General features: G+C 40.1%; 1 protein-coding gene across 1 annotated transcript; it reads left to right on the top strand.

Moving 5' to 3' along the window:
* The first annotated feature begins 17 nt into the window (after positions 1–17).
* LOC143283758 (peptidyl-prolyl cis-trans isomerase D-like) lies at positions 18–16819 on the top strand. Its single transcript, XM_076590090.1, has 11 exons — positions 18–122; positions 2894–3031; positions 4668–4774; positions 5173–5361; positions 6870–6992; positions 8098–8213; positions 10465–10560; positions 11689–11746; positions 12863–12949; positions 14854–14896; positions 15892–16819. The coding sequence occupies exons 1-11, from the start codon at positions 65–67 to the stop codon at positions 15978–15980; spliced, it is 1104 nt and encodes a 367-aa protein (XP_076446205.1). The 5' UTR covers positions 18–64; the 3' UTR covers positions 15981–16819.
* The last annotated feature ends 123 nt before the right edge of the window (positions 16820–16942 follow it).

The following is a 16942-nucleotide window of genomic DNA, read 5'->3' as shown; positions in this document are numbered from 1 at the left end:
CCTCTGTGTAATTTTGTTTCGTAACTTCCGGCCATGCCCACAGCCTCGTGCTCGTTTTTTAATCATGGCGTCCACAGGAAATCCCCGGGTTTTCTTTGACATTACAATCGGCGGTGAAAATGGTAAGACACGACAAATATATTTTCTTGTAAGTAGCAGTGTGCAGGTACAGTTAGCGTATGGCATACAAACTTCAGGCGTTGATTTTTTGTGCATATATTGGGGAAAATCAGTACCGTGTAAGTGATTCATCGCGTTGTTACTATAAATAAAAAACGGCATGGAATCCCCTAGAAACTTGTGGAAGTGGCCTTTGCAAAACGTGTTTCAATATTTCAGTTTGTTTGGTAGTCAGGTAAAAACGCTCAATACTTTCATTCAGAACAAAGGTTATCGTTCAACCAGGATTGTTTTACCGGTGGAGGGGGAAGTCGCCACAGTTCAGTGACGTCCCATCTGAGAATCACACACAATGGCACAGGTAGAATTTATAAATAGGTTTCCACTTACATACCTTAGTACTATACTGCCATGATTGTATCATTTATTGCAAACAACAAACACCATGTATAATATATGTATGTTAATTTGCTAATACCGCAAATGAATTAATTGGTTTCAGTGGATCAGAAAAGAACCCTTTCATTTGCAGTCAATGTATTATATAACACAGTCATTACTTTTGCTTTTTCTAGTTTCACTTTCTTTTAAGTTCTTAGACTTTTTTGCTTTTACATATTTCATACCCTAACTGTATGTGTTCCACAAGCCTTTATAGTACATCACAGTGCAGCAGGTTTGGGATTTTCAGTTGGTAAAGTGCTCTCTTAATTGTCCCCAACTTGAGGCTATATTCATAGATACCCAAGCGAATTTTGCAAATTTTCATTTTAATTACACATACTTTACTGTGGCCCACTGGTGCAGATTCCAGCAGGGGTAATTTTTCCTTTTCTATACACTGCTTCATGGCATTAAAACTGATATGCAAATGCAAAAAGAGGGGTGGAAAGAAAGGAAACAAAATACCACTTCTTGGGGGACATTTTTGTAGGAATGGGAGAGAATAAGGTGGAAAAGTCCTAACTCTATGACTCCCAACCCCAACCTCCTCCAGCTCTACCCCTCCCCACCCCCTGTCCTCTCCCATGCTTATTTATTCACACCAAAGTTAGAATATAAAAAATAGATTTTTGAAAAGATTGTTTTTTTATTTCCTATTTCCTATTTTGTTCCTTTGTATTTTCAAAGTGTACGAGGCTGTCTCTTTCATTTTTCAGGGCTGGATGTAAATGATAAAAATGCATAACTTTAGTGCTTACTTCACTACTCTTGTGAAATAAGATTCACTTTTGTTTTCTTTCTTGAAAATTATGTGTTTCATGTATACTGATTTCTGAACAGGAAGATATTTTTGGGGCTTGGTGGAAATCTTTAGTTTGCTTCCCATCCCACCAAGAGGATCTTAAATCTTTTTCACTGGAATTAAACAATATGATCACTGCCCATGTCTCAGGTAACTTATGGGCAAACAAAATGAAAGTTATCTTTGCTTATCATAAGTTATCTGTTTTCTGTGTCAGGTTCAGAGGTTGGCTTTGTTGTCTATCAGACTTTACCTGCTCCCCTTGTTCTAAAATGTGGAGACAATTCTGGTGGAGCATCAATACCCTTCTTCAGTCTGGCAGTTCTCAGAGAGTGACAGATTCTCACTCAGACATATTAACATATAATGATATAAACCATTATATCATAATATGTCTTGGAGGAATTCTCTCAAAGTTTCCTTTTCACTTCCCTTCCCATAGGTCGGCTAGTATCATGAAAAATATCATTGGGTCTTTGCTTTTGGTGAGAATGGGCCTGATAACTGGTGGCAGTGTTTGTATATTTAACTATAAAAGTATAATACTTTACTAATAGCATATATGGTATCTGCAAAAAAAATCTGTAATAATTTGAGAACTTCTGTGATTAAAAAAAAGTTTCAGTATAATGAAATATATGATGTGTTTTTCACAGTTAAGTGATTTCTGAGAAAACCCACTTCTTGTTTTGTCTGGCAGAATTCAACTTTTAGATTTCACAGTCAATTGCAGACCTTGCTTTGTTCATGATTTCAAATCAAGTACATTGTTCAGCCTTAAAAACTCAGATTTGAAACAGTTACAACAGTATAAACTGACCAGATGCCCCAAATCATTCTGAGCAGCATCAAGTGCTCTTTTTCATGCACTGTGAACAGAACTGAAACAATTGTGACTTGACCTAGTGCAGCAAAACTGTCTGAAGATTGTGCAGTGCTTGTCCTTGCCATATGGATACACACTAAAAATCTGCAACTGAAATGAATGCCAGTTCACCACATCTAATTATTAGTCAGTTTAATGCCTGCATGATCGCTGGTTACATATTAGACTTTAACATGCACATTCACCTTCGTGTGTTATACAAATAAGACTAAGGTAAGATAAGTTAGGTACTTGTGTGTTGACACTAATGTGTGCAAAATTTTGCATATTGTGCTTAATTAATTTTTTTTATATTGATATACATATATAATCTAATATCATGAAGTTAAAGTTGAAAGATGTCAAATTGAAATTAAGACAAAACCAAATAAACTACCCCCCCTCACCCCCCTCCCCTTCATTTATTTTTCTAACAGTCATGCTGACTGGGTCTGTTATGCCATCTCTTCAGTCGGATCTTCACTTATCTATTTTCCTTTCAAAAGCAAACACATCATCATTTTATATTGATTTAGTGTATATGGTCATGTTTTGTTGTTTTTTTCTCTCTCTAATTCTAAATACAACTTTGTTTATTGTCAAATTAGTATACTGTGATATATCATATAAAGGTTGGTGTCCTTTTTTATGTGTTCTGCCAGTGGGTCGCATCGTGTTTGAGCTGTATGCTGACAGAGTTTCCCGCACTGCTGAGAATTTCCGTGCACTATGCACAGGAGAGAAAGGTTATACAGTGAACGAAGTGAAGCTCCATTACAAGGGCAGCATTTTCCACAGGGGTAAGCAAAGTGTTGAGACTGCTCATGGCTGTTGGATGTGTGGATACAGGATGCAGTGGTTTGGGTTTTTTTAACTTGGATAATGGTAGTGGTTTTCTTGCGTGTAATTCTGAAAGAAATACTGAACTTGGTTACATTTCGAAGACAACTTGCTTGCATGAAGTGATGAATGTTAATGTAAATTACTCTCTCACCCCCAACAGACAGACAGACAGACAAACACAGGTACACACACACACACACACACACACACACACACACACATGCACAGACACAGATACACACAGACACACACACACACACATTTGTCATGAGCTTCCATCCTTCTCTTGAGTCAGTCTAAAGGTTATACTGACAGTGTACCTCACATCTAGAAACATGATTTGTGTTTTTCATAGAGTAATGTAAAATTTGCAAGTGTTGTTTGGTAGATGTTGGAGGAGATTTGTATGTGTGTGTGTGTGTTGGTGTTGTTTCTGCTGTTCTGTTATTGGAACCGTTCCACTGGTGTTACTCCCGTGCCCCTCATTCAGAGTCCCTCATACACATCCAGGTTTTGTCTGCAGCAGTCAAAGTGCCAGCAGACCGCAGGAGACTATCAGTGTCATAATACCAGGAAGCCACACTCCAGAGGAGGCCCTGCACTGCTGAGTCCCTTTGGTGGTGCTCAGTGACGCCTGTTCTGATCCAACTTATGCAGGAAACCACCGACTAAGCCCCCTACTGAAGGCATATTGATTCCATGGAGATGTAGTTAAATGGATGGTCATTTTGCTGTGTTAGGATATTTTGGCCATATTTGAAAAATTTAGCACACTTTCACAAAATGATACGGACATATAAATTACACATAAATAGAAAGTTTACTATCTCTTCTTTGAACTTTTAAAAACATTTTTTTCATTAGATGCTTACAGATATTTTAAAAGATATTTCAAAGTATGTCATTAGAAGCTGAAAAACAGAAAAATGTGTACTGTGCTCACCGTTGGAGTCGCTAGTCAGCAAAACTGTCATCGTCACTTTCAGAATCACTGTCTGGTACAAACTGCATATCTTTGTCATAAAAAATTGATAAGAAAATTTGTCACCAGTATCTAGGTCAGGTTTAATGTCTGAACATTGTTGTGTCACAAATTATATTGCCTCTCACAATGAGTAAGACCGGTGCGCCGCCATTTTGGTTGAGAAAGTAACTTTTGATATGTGTCAGAACAACACTGAAAAGTAGTATTTGTGCCTGGTCTACAGTCTGAGGGAAGGAATTGCACATAGGGAAATGGTAACTCTAAAAGCCTGTTTAGTTTCCCTTTAATTGAAGGTCGCTCAGTGTATTAGAAAAAACAACATTGACTCAGGCCTCGGCACGTCGTTTTGAGCTGACAGAGTGCAGAAGCCCAAGATGAGCACATCTCCTGACAGTTGAGTGAGCCTGGCGCCTGGAGTGCAGACTATCACCACTTACCTCAAACGACAGTTCTCCATGAATCTTTCTGCAATGGGAACCTTGACAGGAGCATCTCTTTTCTGTTGATTATCGTCAGTTCATTATTGTCAGTTCTAGTTTTTTTGCTTTTCAAATGAAGTCTTACATTTTTCGGTCTTGTTTTTAAACACACATGTTTGTTTTTTTCAGTCATCAAGGGCTTCATGATTCAGGGGGGTGATTTCACCAATCATGATGGCACTGGTGGCGAAAGTATTTATGGCAGCAAATTTGACGATGAAGACTTCGGAATGAAGGTGAACAGTGGTGTGTGCAAAGGTGTGTGTGGGTGTTTGTGAGGCACTCTGACTCATAGTGTGAATGTGCGTGTGTGTGTGTTTGTGTGTGTGTGTGTGTACGTGTACACAATTTACATTGCTTAAGTTCCAGTCAGGATGAAGAGTATTCTTGTTCTCATTTCACTTTCGCTGTTTATCTCTTGCAAAAAATTTTTTTCTCTTGACTTGATGTTATGTATAGGACTTAGAACAACCACCACATTTTTTTTCAGTGTGCTCATCTCTTACACACACACACACACACACACACACACGCACACATCTTGCTTGTTTATTCTTTTATTGTGTAGCAAATTCAGTAGGAATGACACGCGAGTCGTGAAGGCCTTGCTGCTCACATTGTGTATTGTTTCCAGCATGATGTGCCCATGCTGCTGTCCATGGCCAATGCTGGTCCCAACACTAACGGTTCCCAGTTCTTCATCACCACCGTCCCCTGCCGCCACCTGGATGAGAAGCATGTGGTGTTCGGAAGGGTCGTCGCTGGCCATAACGTTGTGCGGGAAGTGGAGAATGGGAAGACGGATGGGGAGACTCCCATCGAGGTAGGCTGCTGCACACTGACCATTGGTTTGAATTGGGTTCTTCTGATTGTGTGTGTGTGTGTATGCATGTGTGTGTGTGTGCATGTGTGCACGTGCAGGGAAGGGGTTGTTATGTATATATGTATATTTGAATGTATATTTATATGTATACATCCATTGTGTTTATGTATGTTTATAGTTTGCTAGGTACATATTGCTGTGTATATGTAACAATGATGTAATATGTTCGGTTATCATGTCTGTGTATGTGTGTGTTTGTGTGTATCCCCTCCTGGTTGACATTGATTGCTACACTCTAGTAGATTTTTCACTATCATTCAGATGCTGTTATCTTCTGGTTTAAAAGAGCACGGGTGAAAACTGTGTATTCCTGCTGTGGCTGCAATGATGACAGAATGCCCATGCATAGTTGTTTAGCCAGACCTCACAGTCACAGTCACTGTGATGAATTTCAGGCTTTGTTACTTGAGTGGCTAGCTGGCTTGTCGTCATTGCAACAAACACACAGTGGCTAGCTGGCTTGTTGTCATTGCAACAAACACACAGTGGCTAGCTGGTTTGTCGTCATTGCAACAGACACAGAGTGGCTAGCTGGCCTGTCGTCATTGCAACAGACACAGCGTGGCTAATTGGTTTGTCATTGCAACAGACACAGAGTGGCTAATTGTTTTGTCGTCATTGCAACATAGTGGTTAGCTGGTTTGTTGTCATTGCAACAAACACACAGTGGCTAGCTGGCTTGTTGTCATTGCAACAAACACACAGTGGCTAGCTGGCTTGTTGTCATTGCAACAAACACACAGTGGCTAGCTGGCTTGTCGTCATTGCAACAAACACACAGTGGCTAGCTGGCTTGTTGTCATTGCAACAAACACAGAGTGGCTAGCTGGTTTGTCATCATTGCAACAAACACAGAGTGGCTAGCTGGCTTGTTGTCATTGCAACAGACACAGAGTGGTTAATTGGCTTGTCATTGCAACACAGTGGCTAGCTGGCTTGTTGTCATTGCAACAAACACACAGTGGCTAGCTGGCTTGTCGTCATTGCAACAGACACAGAGTGGCTAATTGGCTTGTCGTCATTGCAACAAACACAGAGTAGCTAATTGTTTTGTCGTCATTGCAACATTGTGGCTAGCTGGTTTGTTGTCATTGCAACAGACACACAGTGGCTAATTGGCTTGTCGTCATTGCAACAGACACAGAGTGGCTAGCTGGCTTGTTGTCATTGCAACAGACACACAGTGGCTAATTGGCTTGTCATCATTGCAACAGACACAGAGTGGCTAGCTGGCTTGTCGTCATTGCAACAGACACAGAGTGGCTAATTGGTTTGTCATTGCAACACAGTGGCTAGCTGGCTTGTTGTCATTGCAACAAACACACAGTGGCTAGCTGGCTTGTTGTCATTGCAACAAACACAAGAGTGGCTAGCTGGCTTGTCGTCATTGCAACAAATGCAGGCTTTTGACAGTGATAGTGGTACAATTATCCGTCGTTCTGTGTCAGACGTGTGTGATCGCTGACTGTGGGGAGCTGCCTGCTGACTTTGACCTGAGCACCATCAATCTGGATGACACGGGTGACAGCCACGCCGACTATCCCGAAGACTCACTCATAGATTTCGGTTCAGTAAGTGCTTGCAGTATTATTAAGAAAGGGGAGGGGGGCAGTGGGGGGGGGGGGAGAGGTGGGGGTTAGTTTTTGTTTTATTGTTACTGATTTATTTAGCTTAGTATTAACAGAATGAAGGGAGTTTTTGTTTTATTGTTATTCTTTCATTTGGTTTTCTTTTCAGTGCAATACTTTGAACATCAGTGATGTTTTCTTTTGTATGCATATCAAGAGTTTTCATATTTGATGGTTCTGGGTGTAACCTGCAGTCAGCTTCAGAGTCCTACTGACATTTGTATATTCCTACTTTTCTTTGCATGTCAGGCATTAAAGTGAAAAATGAGAAATAATGTATTTCAAAATCTTGATCATTTTGGCATGGTGAGAGTTAGTGCTGATACTTTCAAACACTGTTCAGTTCTGCAACTCATATCACACCACTCCACACCACATATCACACCACTCCACACACCATAAGACTCCATATCACACCACTCCACACCACATCACACCACTCCACACACCATGAGACTCTTATCACACCAATCCACACCACATATCACGCCACTCCACACACCATAAACCTCCATATCACACCACTCCACACCACACACTATATCACAAGACTCCATACCACATGTCACACCACACACTGTCACACCACATGACTCCATATGACACCACTTTCCACACCACAATGCCACACCATACCACACCACACAAAAATACCACATCACATTCCACACCATACCACACCACACAAAAATACCACATCACATTCCACACCATACCACACCACACAAAAATGCCACATCACATTCCACACCATACCACACCACACCACACGAAAATACCATATCACATTCCACACCATACCAAACCACACGAAAATACCACATCACATTCCACACCATACCACACCACACGAAAATACCACATCATATTCCACACTATACAACACCACAATACCACATCACATTCCACACCACACCACAATACCATATCACATTCGACACCACACCACAATACTACATCACATTCCACACCACAATACCACATCACATTACGCACCTGACCACACCACACCTATACTCGGTAATGTGTGTTGTGGTTGGTATTGCAGGAATCGTGCAAAGAGGAGGTGAAGAAAGTGGTGCTGGACATCAAGCAGGTGGGCAACGTCCTCTTCAAGGCAGGAAAGTACCCCATGGCCCGCAGAAAGTACAAGAAAGCCCTCAGGTATACAGTGTGTGTGTGTGTGTGTGTGTGTGTGTGTGTGTGTGTCACTGTGTGTGTGGAACTGAGAGAAAATGACAAAAAGAGATATTTAACTTATGTGTGTTCCTACTCTGTAAATTTATTTTTCTCTTTCTGAAATTAATTACATCCCAAGCTGTTTTCTTTGACCAGGTACTTATAACAATGTGTGATGGGGTCTGACATTTTGTGACCAGGTACTGGTTAATAACACGGTGTGATGGGGTCTGCCATTCTGTGACCAGGTACTTATAACAAGGTGTGATGGGGTCTGACATTCTGTGACCAGGTACTTATAACAAGGTGTGATGGGGTCTGCCATTCTGTGACCAGGTACTTATAACAAGGTGTGATGGGGTCTGCCATTCTGTGACCAGGTACTTATAACAAGGTGTGATGGGGTCTGCCATTCTGTGACCAGGTACTTATAACAAGGTGTGATGGGGTCTGACATTCTGTGACCAGGTACTTATAACAAGGTGTGATGGGGTCTGCCATTCTGTGACCAGGTACTTATAACAAGGTGTGATGGGGTCTGACATTCTGTGACCAGGTACTTATAACAAGGTGTGATGGGGTCTGCCATTCTGTGACCAGGTACTTATAACAAGGTGTGATGGGGTCTGCCATTCTGTGACCAGGTACTGGTTGATAACGAGGTGTGATGGGGTCTGACATTCTGTGACCAGGTACTGGTTAATAACAAGGTATGATGGGGTCTGACATTCTGTGACCAGGTACTGGTTAATAACGAGGTGTGATGGGGTCGGACATTCTGTGACCAGGTACTGGTTGATAACAAGGTGTGATGGGGTCTGACATTCTGTGACCAGGTACTGGTTAATAACAAGGTGTGATGGGGTCTGACATTCTGTGACCAGGTACTGGTTAATAATGAGGTGTGATGGGGTCTGACATTCTGTGACCAGGTACTGGTTAATAATGAGGTGTGATGGAGTCTGACATTCTGTGACCAGGTACTGGTTAATAACGAGGTGTGATGGGGTCTGACATTCTGTGACCAGGTTCTGATAACAAGGTGTGATAGGGTCTGATATATTCCTGTGACCACATCCCTAAAACAAGGTGTGATAGGGTCTGATGCATTTCTGTGAACAGATACCTAAAACAATGTGTGATAGGGTGTGATGCATTTCTGTGACCAGGTCCATAAAAGAAGGTGTGACACAGTCTGACTCATTTCTGTGACCAGGTCCCTAAAACAAGGTGTGATAGGGTCTGACGCATTTCTGTGACCATGTCCCTGAAACAAGGTGATAGGTCTGATGCATTTATGTGACCAGGCCCCCTAAAACAAGGTGTGATAGGTCTGATGCATTTCTGTGACCAGGTCCCTAAAACAATGTGTGATAGGGTGTGATGCATTTCTGTGACCAGGTCCCTAAAACAATGTGTGATAGGGTGTGATGCATTTCTTTGACCAGGTCCCTGAAACAAGGTGTGATAGGTCTGATGCATTTCTGTGACCAGGTCCCTAAAACAATGTGTGATAGGGTGTGATGCATTTCTGTGACCAGGTCCCTAAAACAAGGTGTGATAGGGTCTGATGCATTTCTGTGACCAGGTCATTGAAACAAGGTGATAGGGTCTGATGCATTTCTGTGACCAGGTCCCTGAAACAAGGTGTGATAGGTCTGATGCATTTCTGTGACCAGGTCCCTAAAACAATGTGTGATAGGGTGTGATGCATTTCTGTGACCAGGTCCCTAAAACAAGGTGTGATAGGGTCTGATGCATTTCTGTGACCAGGTCATTGAAACAAGGTGTGCTAGGTCTGATGCATTTCAGTGACCGGGTCCCTGAAACAAGGTGTGGTAGGGTCTGATGCATTTCAGTGGCCAGGTCCCTGAAACAAGGTGTGGTAGGTCTGATGCATTTCAGTGACCAGGTCCCTGAAACAAGGTGTGGTAGGTCTGATGCATTTCTGTGACCAGGTCCCTGAAACAAGGTGTGCTAGGTCTGATGCATTTCTGTGACCAGGTCATTGAAACAAGGTGTGATGGGGTCTGATGCATTTCTGTGACCAGGTCCCTGAAATAAGAGGTTATTGGTCTGATGCATTTCTGTGACCAGGTCCCTGAAACAAGGTGTGCTAGGTCTGATGCATTTCTGTGACCAGGTCCCTGAAACAAGGTGTGCTAGGTCTGATGCATTTCTGTGACCAGGTCCCTAAAACAAGGTGTGATAGGGTCTGATGCATTTCTGTGACCAGGTACCTGGAGCACTTGGAGAACGCTGACCTGAAGATCACAGATGGAGATAAGGAAGCCATGGAGAAGGAGCTGCACATCCCTGTGACCCTGAACCTGTGAGTTTCTTCTCTGGTCTCTGTCCACTTGGGTGTGGTTTTTTTGTTGTTGGTCATTTATATACCGTGTGGAATGGGTTTGTCTGTTTTCTTTGCAAAATACAGCTTGGGAGAAAGTGAAAAAGACTTGCTGGGTTGTAGAGAAGATGAAAAACATAATGATATTTTAAAAGTTCAGTATTCAGTTCACAGACCTGTGGAATAATGACACAAGTCACTCATCATCGCATCAGGGGAATGGTGTTTTTTTTTAAATCATACTTTGCATTTTACAGCTCATGAGACATTTACTAGACTGATAAGCATGTTATCCATAGCTGGCAGTCTTCAAGAATTTTGGATTTAAAAAAAAAAAAAATCACAGATAAAGAAATCATTTTAAGAGTTATCTTTACACCCTGTCTTCGTTGAAAAAAGTGAAATTGATCCCATTTGAAAGCAAACAGGAGTAAATAACCTAATAAAAACATTATGAAGTTAATCCTGAATTCAGCAGTGATTGTAACCAGTTTTTATGCTCTTTTGAAGTTGTGAATTCCAAAAGATTATCGACAGTGGAAACCTAGTTTTTTCACATGAACATAATACATGAGAGAGCATTCAGTATTTCATAGTGGTCACAGAGTGCTTTAATCTGAATTCTTGAAATATTAAGAACTGCTAAATGTGCAGCGATTATGTTAAGAATTTGGGGGATCTTAGCATGTACACATATGCACACACACACACACACATTGGACATGCAGATGTATGCAATATTTTCACAGAAATATATTCTTTGTAGTGATATTGACCTGGTGTAAATTATATATCTGTTATTTTATGTCACAGTCCATTAACTCTTAAGCCATCAAGTTTCTGCGTGAAAAATACTCCATGGCGCCAAATATTTTAGAGTTGGCGCTCTCAGTCACACAATTTAGTTCATGTCAGAACAACACAGTGGACTTGTTCAGTTCATACATGGTCAGTGGGGGAAGGTTACTTAGTTTCCTATTGCGTGGAAGTTGGCTGCAGTTGTCAAGCTTTGTTACATTGTAAAAAATGGTCTGTTAAATATGACCCTTGACGTCAGTTGAAGTCAGTGTTGTACCAGTCAGATGCTTACAAAGTTCTGTTGTTTTCCAGGGCTGCGTGCTGTCTAAAACTGGGCGATTATGACGACGCTATAGATTTTTGCCAACAGGTGAGTCGACATTTCCCACCAACTTTGGTGTGGTGCTTTTCCCTTCATAAACCTCTTTCCCAACTATCAGAGAATTGGAGTGAACTGGATGGACCATATTTAGAGTCGCATATATTTCTGCTCTCTCTTTTCTCTTTATAGTTTATGCAGCTGTGTGTGACCAGTCTGCCTACTTTCTTCTCTTGGTCGTCCTATTCTGTCTCTTTCTTCTGTTTCTCCTCTTTCACTTCTCCACTTTGCATAATTTATATCATACAAAATGAAAATGCATTACTGACAGAATGAATAAGTGCACACCCCCCCTCTCCCCCCATGTATCATATAACATGTGCATACACCCCTAACACTGTGCACTGGGTTTATGCAAACGTCAGGCTTCTGCTCCTTTCTACTGTTTTTTTTTTCAGCAGATGGGGTATATCATATATGGATAAATCTGCACACTTTGACACCTTGAAGTTGAAACTGTACTTTGAAACGGTGTGTACGTCTTTTTTACTTTGATTATGCAGATGTTTTCACACTATTTCTTTTTTTTTTTTCTAATGAACTTTCAGTCCCTACTAGTTTGATTGATACAGATATTTATATAGCGCCTGTCCTCGGTCACAGACCAATCTCTAAGCGCTTCACAAACACGGGGTCATTTGCACAACAGGCTGCTTTCCTGGGTAGACCGAGCTGACGGCTGCCTCTGGGTGCTCATCATTGGTTTCCTGTGTCATTCAGTCAGATTTCAGGCACGCACACATACACACAGACAGATATGTTATATTTTACGTATATGACCATTACATTTATTTAACCTGCAGTGTAGGCAGCCATACTCTGCTTTCCATGGGTGTGCATGCTCGGTATGTTCTGTTTCCATAACCCATGGAATGCTGAAATGGATTACAGGATCTTTAATGTGCATATTTGATCTTCTGCATGCATATGTACATGAAGGCACTGGCAGGTCTGCACATCTGTTGACCTGGTAGATTGGAAAAATCTTCACCCTTTACCCACCAGGTGCTGTCACCGAGATTCGAACCCGGGACCCTCAGATTGAAAGTCCAATGCTTTAACCATTTGGCTGTTGCTATGGAGTGATTTGATGTTATGTGTTGACAGGTCCTGGAAGCTGATGAAGCAAACGGCAAGGCTCACTATCGCATGGGGCAGGCATACAAATCAAAGAAAGACTATGATCAAGCTTTGGTGAGCTTGTGCACTTTATTTATGATTAGATTTTTTCTTTTATATGTGTTTGTGTGTGTAATCATTTGTGTGTTTGTGACCCAGTGTGTGTGTAATCGTTTGTGTGTTTGTAATCATTTGTAAGTTTGTGATCCTCTTTACATTTGTGTATTCTTTTTGCCTTAACACCTAGGCTGCCTGCATGACGAGATAACTCGTCATGGCAAGCATGTATGCTTCGCTGCCTGCATGACGAGATAACTCGTCATCGAAATATTCTGACTTTTCCCTGCTTTGCATTCAGTTCGTTGACAAAAATGCTGGTAGCTTTAGCTTGGGGAATCTTTCTGGATTCTACTCATAGCTAGAAACACCATCTGCGTCATAAGGCAGTCCTTTATTTGAACGTTTTGGTTGGGTTACTGGCCGCAGTCTTTGCCTGGCTCCTCTCCTCGCTCGCTCAACAAAATGTCGGACTGACTCTGTGCTCAAGACATGCGCTCGTGGCGAACTAAATCAACCAAGATTACTTTCTTCAGCTAATGCTCAGAAAGAATTGGAGCATAAATTCGAAGGAGAAGACAGTGGTGAACATTTATAGGACGATTTGATAGAAAATAAAGGGAGCAATCAAGAGAGTGGCCAAGATACAACTATCAGTGAGTGATGCAGGCTGTTCAACTCTAGCAGACGAATTTTTAGCAGGGCACCGTATAAGCTATTTTCTTGGCACTCAGCCAACGCGGTCTGATGAAGTGACGGTGTGAGAGGGGTGAAGAGGGGGGTGGAGACTGAGGGGGCGCGGCCTCACATCCATATTATCACTTGCAGAAGTCACAATGCATCTATTTCTTTTTCAGTTTTTTTATATTGTGGTTGTTCTAGTATGATTTTGTGTGTGCAGATATCCATTTGTCCAGAAAATGATATTTTTGGGCAAATTACCAGACTAATGTTTGTAATGAACAAGTTGAAAATGTGACAAAAAACAAAACACTGATTTCAAAACAACAGCATGTCACTTAAAATGCATAAAATGGGAAAACATCATGTGTTTTGTATTCTTTATTCATTTCCCTTTCAGAAAATATATACTTTTATGGGTCTTTCTCCAATAACAAAGAGCACAGAATTTTTTGAAAATTTATACCCGTTTTTTGTGAAAAAAACCCTGGCAAATAGATTTCACTTAAATCTTATTTTCCTGGCAGCGAAAGGGTTAAGTAAGTCAAGAAGCCAATGCTCAGTTTGTATCACAGATTTACATTAGCTTACAGTTGGGTCAATAGCAAAATGAGATCTGTATGGTCAGTGGTTTCTCCACTGCAATGGTAAGTCATTTACAGCTTAGTCTTTTGTGAAGGACTATGACTCTCAAACTAGGAGGCGAAATTGCACTGGCTCTTAGTGCTGCAGCCATGGGGGCTAGTTGGCCTTTGGAAACGATCCAAACTCAGATTGTCCAGAAACCTTCTTGGCTGAGAGAGTGGGGAGGTAACTTGGGTAAGACACTGTCCACTGTTATCAGATTCTAGCCCAGATAGTTGGGACAGCAGTTACCTCCTCTGCTGTTCTGATGGTCATCGTCGAATACGACTATCACACAAAAGTCAAGAGCAAGCTTTGCCAACATCATATAGTTTAGTCTAAAAAATTTTTTTTATATTTTCTTTTCTTGCTTTTTTTCTTCTTTTTTTTTTTTTTTTAAACAAGAAGGTATCATTTTGTAAAGAATAGGTTGAGGTAATTCTGTTGAGAATATGACGAGATAAAGTATTGAAGAAATATATTTTGTAGCATATATTATTTGAAGTAGTCCTTTAGAATCAAGAATTTTTCTGTTTCTTCAAGTTTGCATGCAAACACTAGATAGTTTATAGCCATTATGGAAGTTCTCACAAAGTTTTTTCTTCATGTCATCACAGGCATCGCTCCAGAAAGCTGAACAATCAAGCCCAGATGACAAGGGTAAGAAACAAGAAGTATTGTGTGAAAATTTATTTGGCAGTTTGTGTGCTTTTCTTTTTTCATCAGTAATTTATTATTATTATTATTATTATTTAAGAATCTTTTAGTTTAATTGAAACATTTCTATTTGGTTAAATGGTGAATTCTGGACATTTAAATGAACATGAAACCAAGAACACTGAAAGACTGCTTTTAAAAATTCTGTTTAAGTTTTGTTTTTAAATAACGGGGTGGAGGTGGTCAACAGGTTAATGTTTTGAAATTATATATATATATGTTTTTAGTCAATAAAAGATTGCTTGTGTGCAGTATTTAATTGTTAAAAAAAAAAAAAAAAAAAAATCGACACTGGGCTGTGTGTTTGTGTGTGTGTGTTAAGGAAGGTGGGCTTTTAAAATTTTAATTTCATTTTTGTCTAATGTGCTTGGAATTTGGGCTGCTGTCTCCTTGGGTGAGATAATGGTACCTTTTTTGGGGGGTTGGGGTTGATAAAAGGGAAAACACAAACGCTGTTTGTAGTTCACTGTAATCAGTTTGATTTTGTATTCATGACATATTTGGAATGCTGTTTCTTTGCTGACCATGTTTTAGAAATGTTACGATGGCAATACACTTTATATTTATTTATATTTGTAACTGTCCTTGTCCTCACCTTGAATGTCAACAACTCATCTTGGTGTCTCCAAGTTCAGGGAGTGCATTGCCAGTTTAAATCTCCAGATACTGTCACATGATATGAAACAGTTTAAATGCACAGGTTATAGGCTTTTTAGCTTTGTGATATAAAGTATAGGCAGTGAAATAAAGTATTGACAGTGTCGGAACAGGGCATTGGGAAATGTGGAGTGTGATAAATATAACTTGTGATTGTGAATTATGCTCTTTTGTATTGTGAGTTTGTCGACCTAGTTGGCTCCTGTGTGCTATTGTGTCCATTTTGTTTTGTATTTAAAAAATAATAATTTTTAATATCTGTGTTCATTCCTACATTGCAGGCATCAAGTCTGAGATCCAGAAAGTGAAGCAAGCTATGGAAGATGACAGGAACAGAGAGAAACAGATGTATTCCAAAATGTTTGCGTGATCATGTGCATACTTTAATCATGTTCGCTTCATATGGATTTTTTTGTGTTGGTTTTCTGTGTGTATGGAGATAGAAATATGCTAATAAACTGTAAAGTATCAATGATAGAGCTTTGAATTTTCAGACCAGTAGTTTTTATTTTATATATTTCCTATATTACAAAGAGGAAAATTTACTTCACGAAAAACAAGAGGACATTCCAGATGAAAAATGAGGTGAATCAAGACTTAAGTTACGTAAATATTATTCACTGCTGGTTGAGGACGTTCAGCTGTCCACATTTTCAAGCATTAGTCATTTAAAAAACGGACAAGTTACAAAAGACATGACCAACATAGCTGTGATTAAAGAAAGCTTTTGTGGACGTCAATTGTTTTTGACTGTTGTTGGTACCAATACTGCGTTCATGTTAACACAATTTTTTATGATCACTACAACAATTTTGTTGTATGAGTTTCATTGACATTTTAAGTTATCTTTTGATTTGTTATCAGTCAACTATGCTTTAACTCAATTGTCACTTTGTTTCATTATGAATGATGTGAAATAATCTTCAGTGTCATCATGAATGATTTGCAATAGAGTTACTTTGTTCAAAATCAAAACATTTTCATCTTTGACAGGAATAAAATGTGCATGTGTACAGATGTCATGAAACATCATAAAACCCGTTTTCCCATTGAATTTTCGTGGTCGTCAAAGAATACAGCATAATGAATGCATTTTCTAGAAAAGATCAATGCAGTAAAACAAGAGGCAATTTACTTAACATGTGACAATGTGTGAAAACATTTTCATTGCAAGAGGTCAAGGTAAAATCTCACAATTATCCCCCCCCCCAGCCCCCCCAAAAAAACACAACAACAAACCACCCACCCACAAAAAGACAAGGGTGCATGGTTAAACATTTAAGTGTTGAATTAAGTGGTGTAAGCTATCACCTCTCTAAACTGTGGATTTAT

The sequence above is a fragment of the Babylonia areolata genome, chromosome 7 (genome assembly GCF_041734735.1).
Source record: "Babylonia areolata isolate BAREFJ2019XMU chromosome 7, ASM4173473v1, whole genome shotgun sequence".
Taxonomy (NCBI): domain Eukaryota; kingdom Metazoa; phylum Mollusca; class Gastropoda; order Neogastropoda; family Buccinidae; genus Babylonia; species Babylonia areolata.
This window is presented reverse-complemented; position numbering and strand designations above follow the sequence as displayed.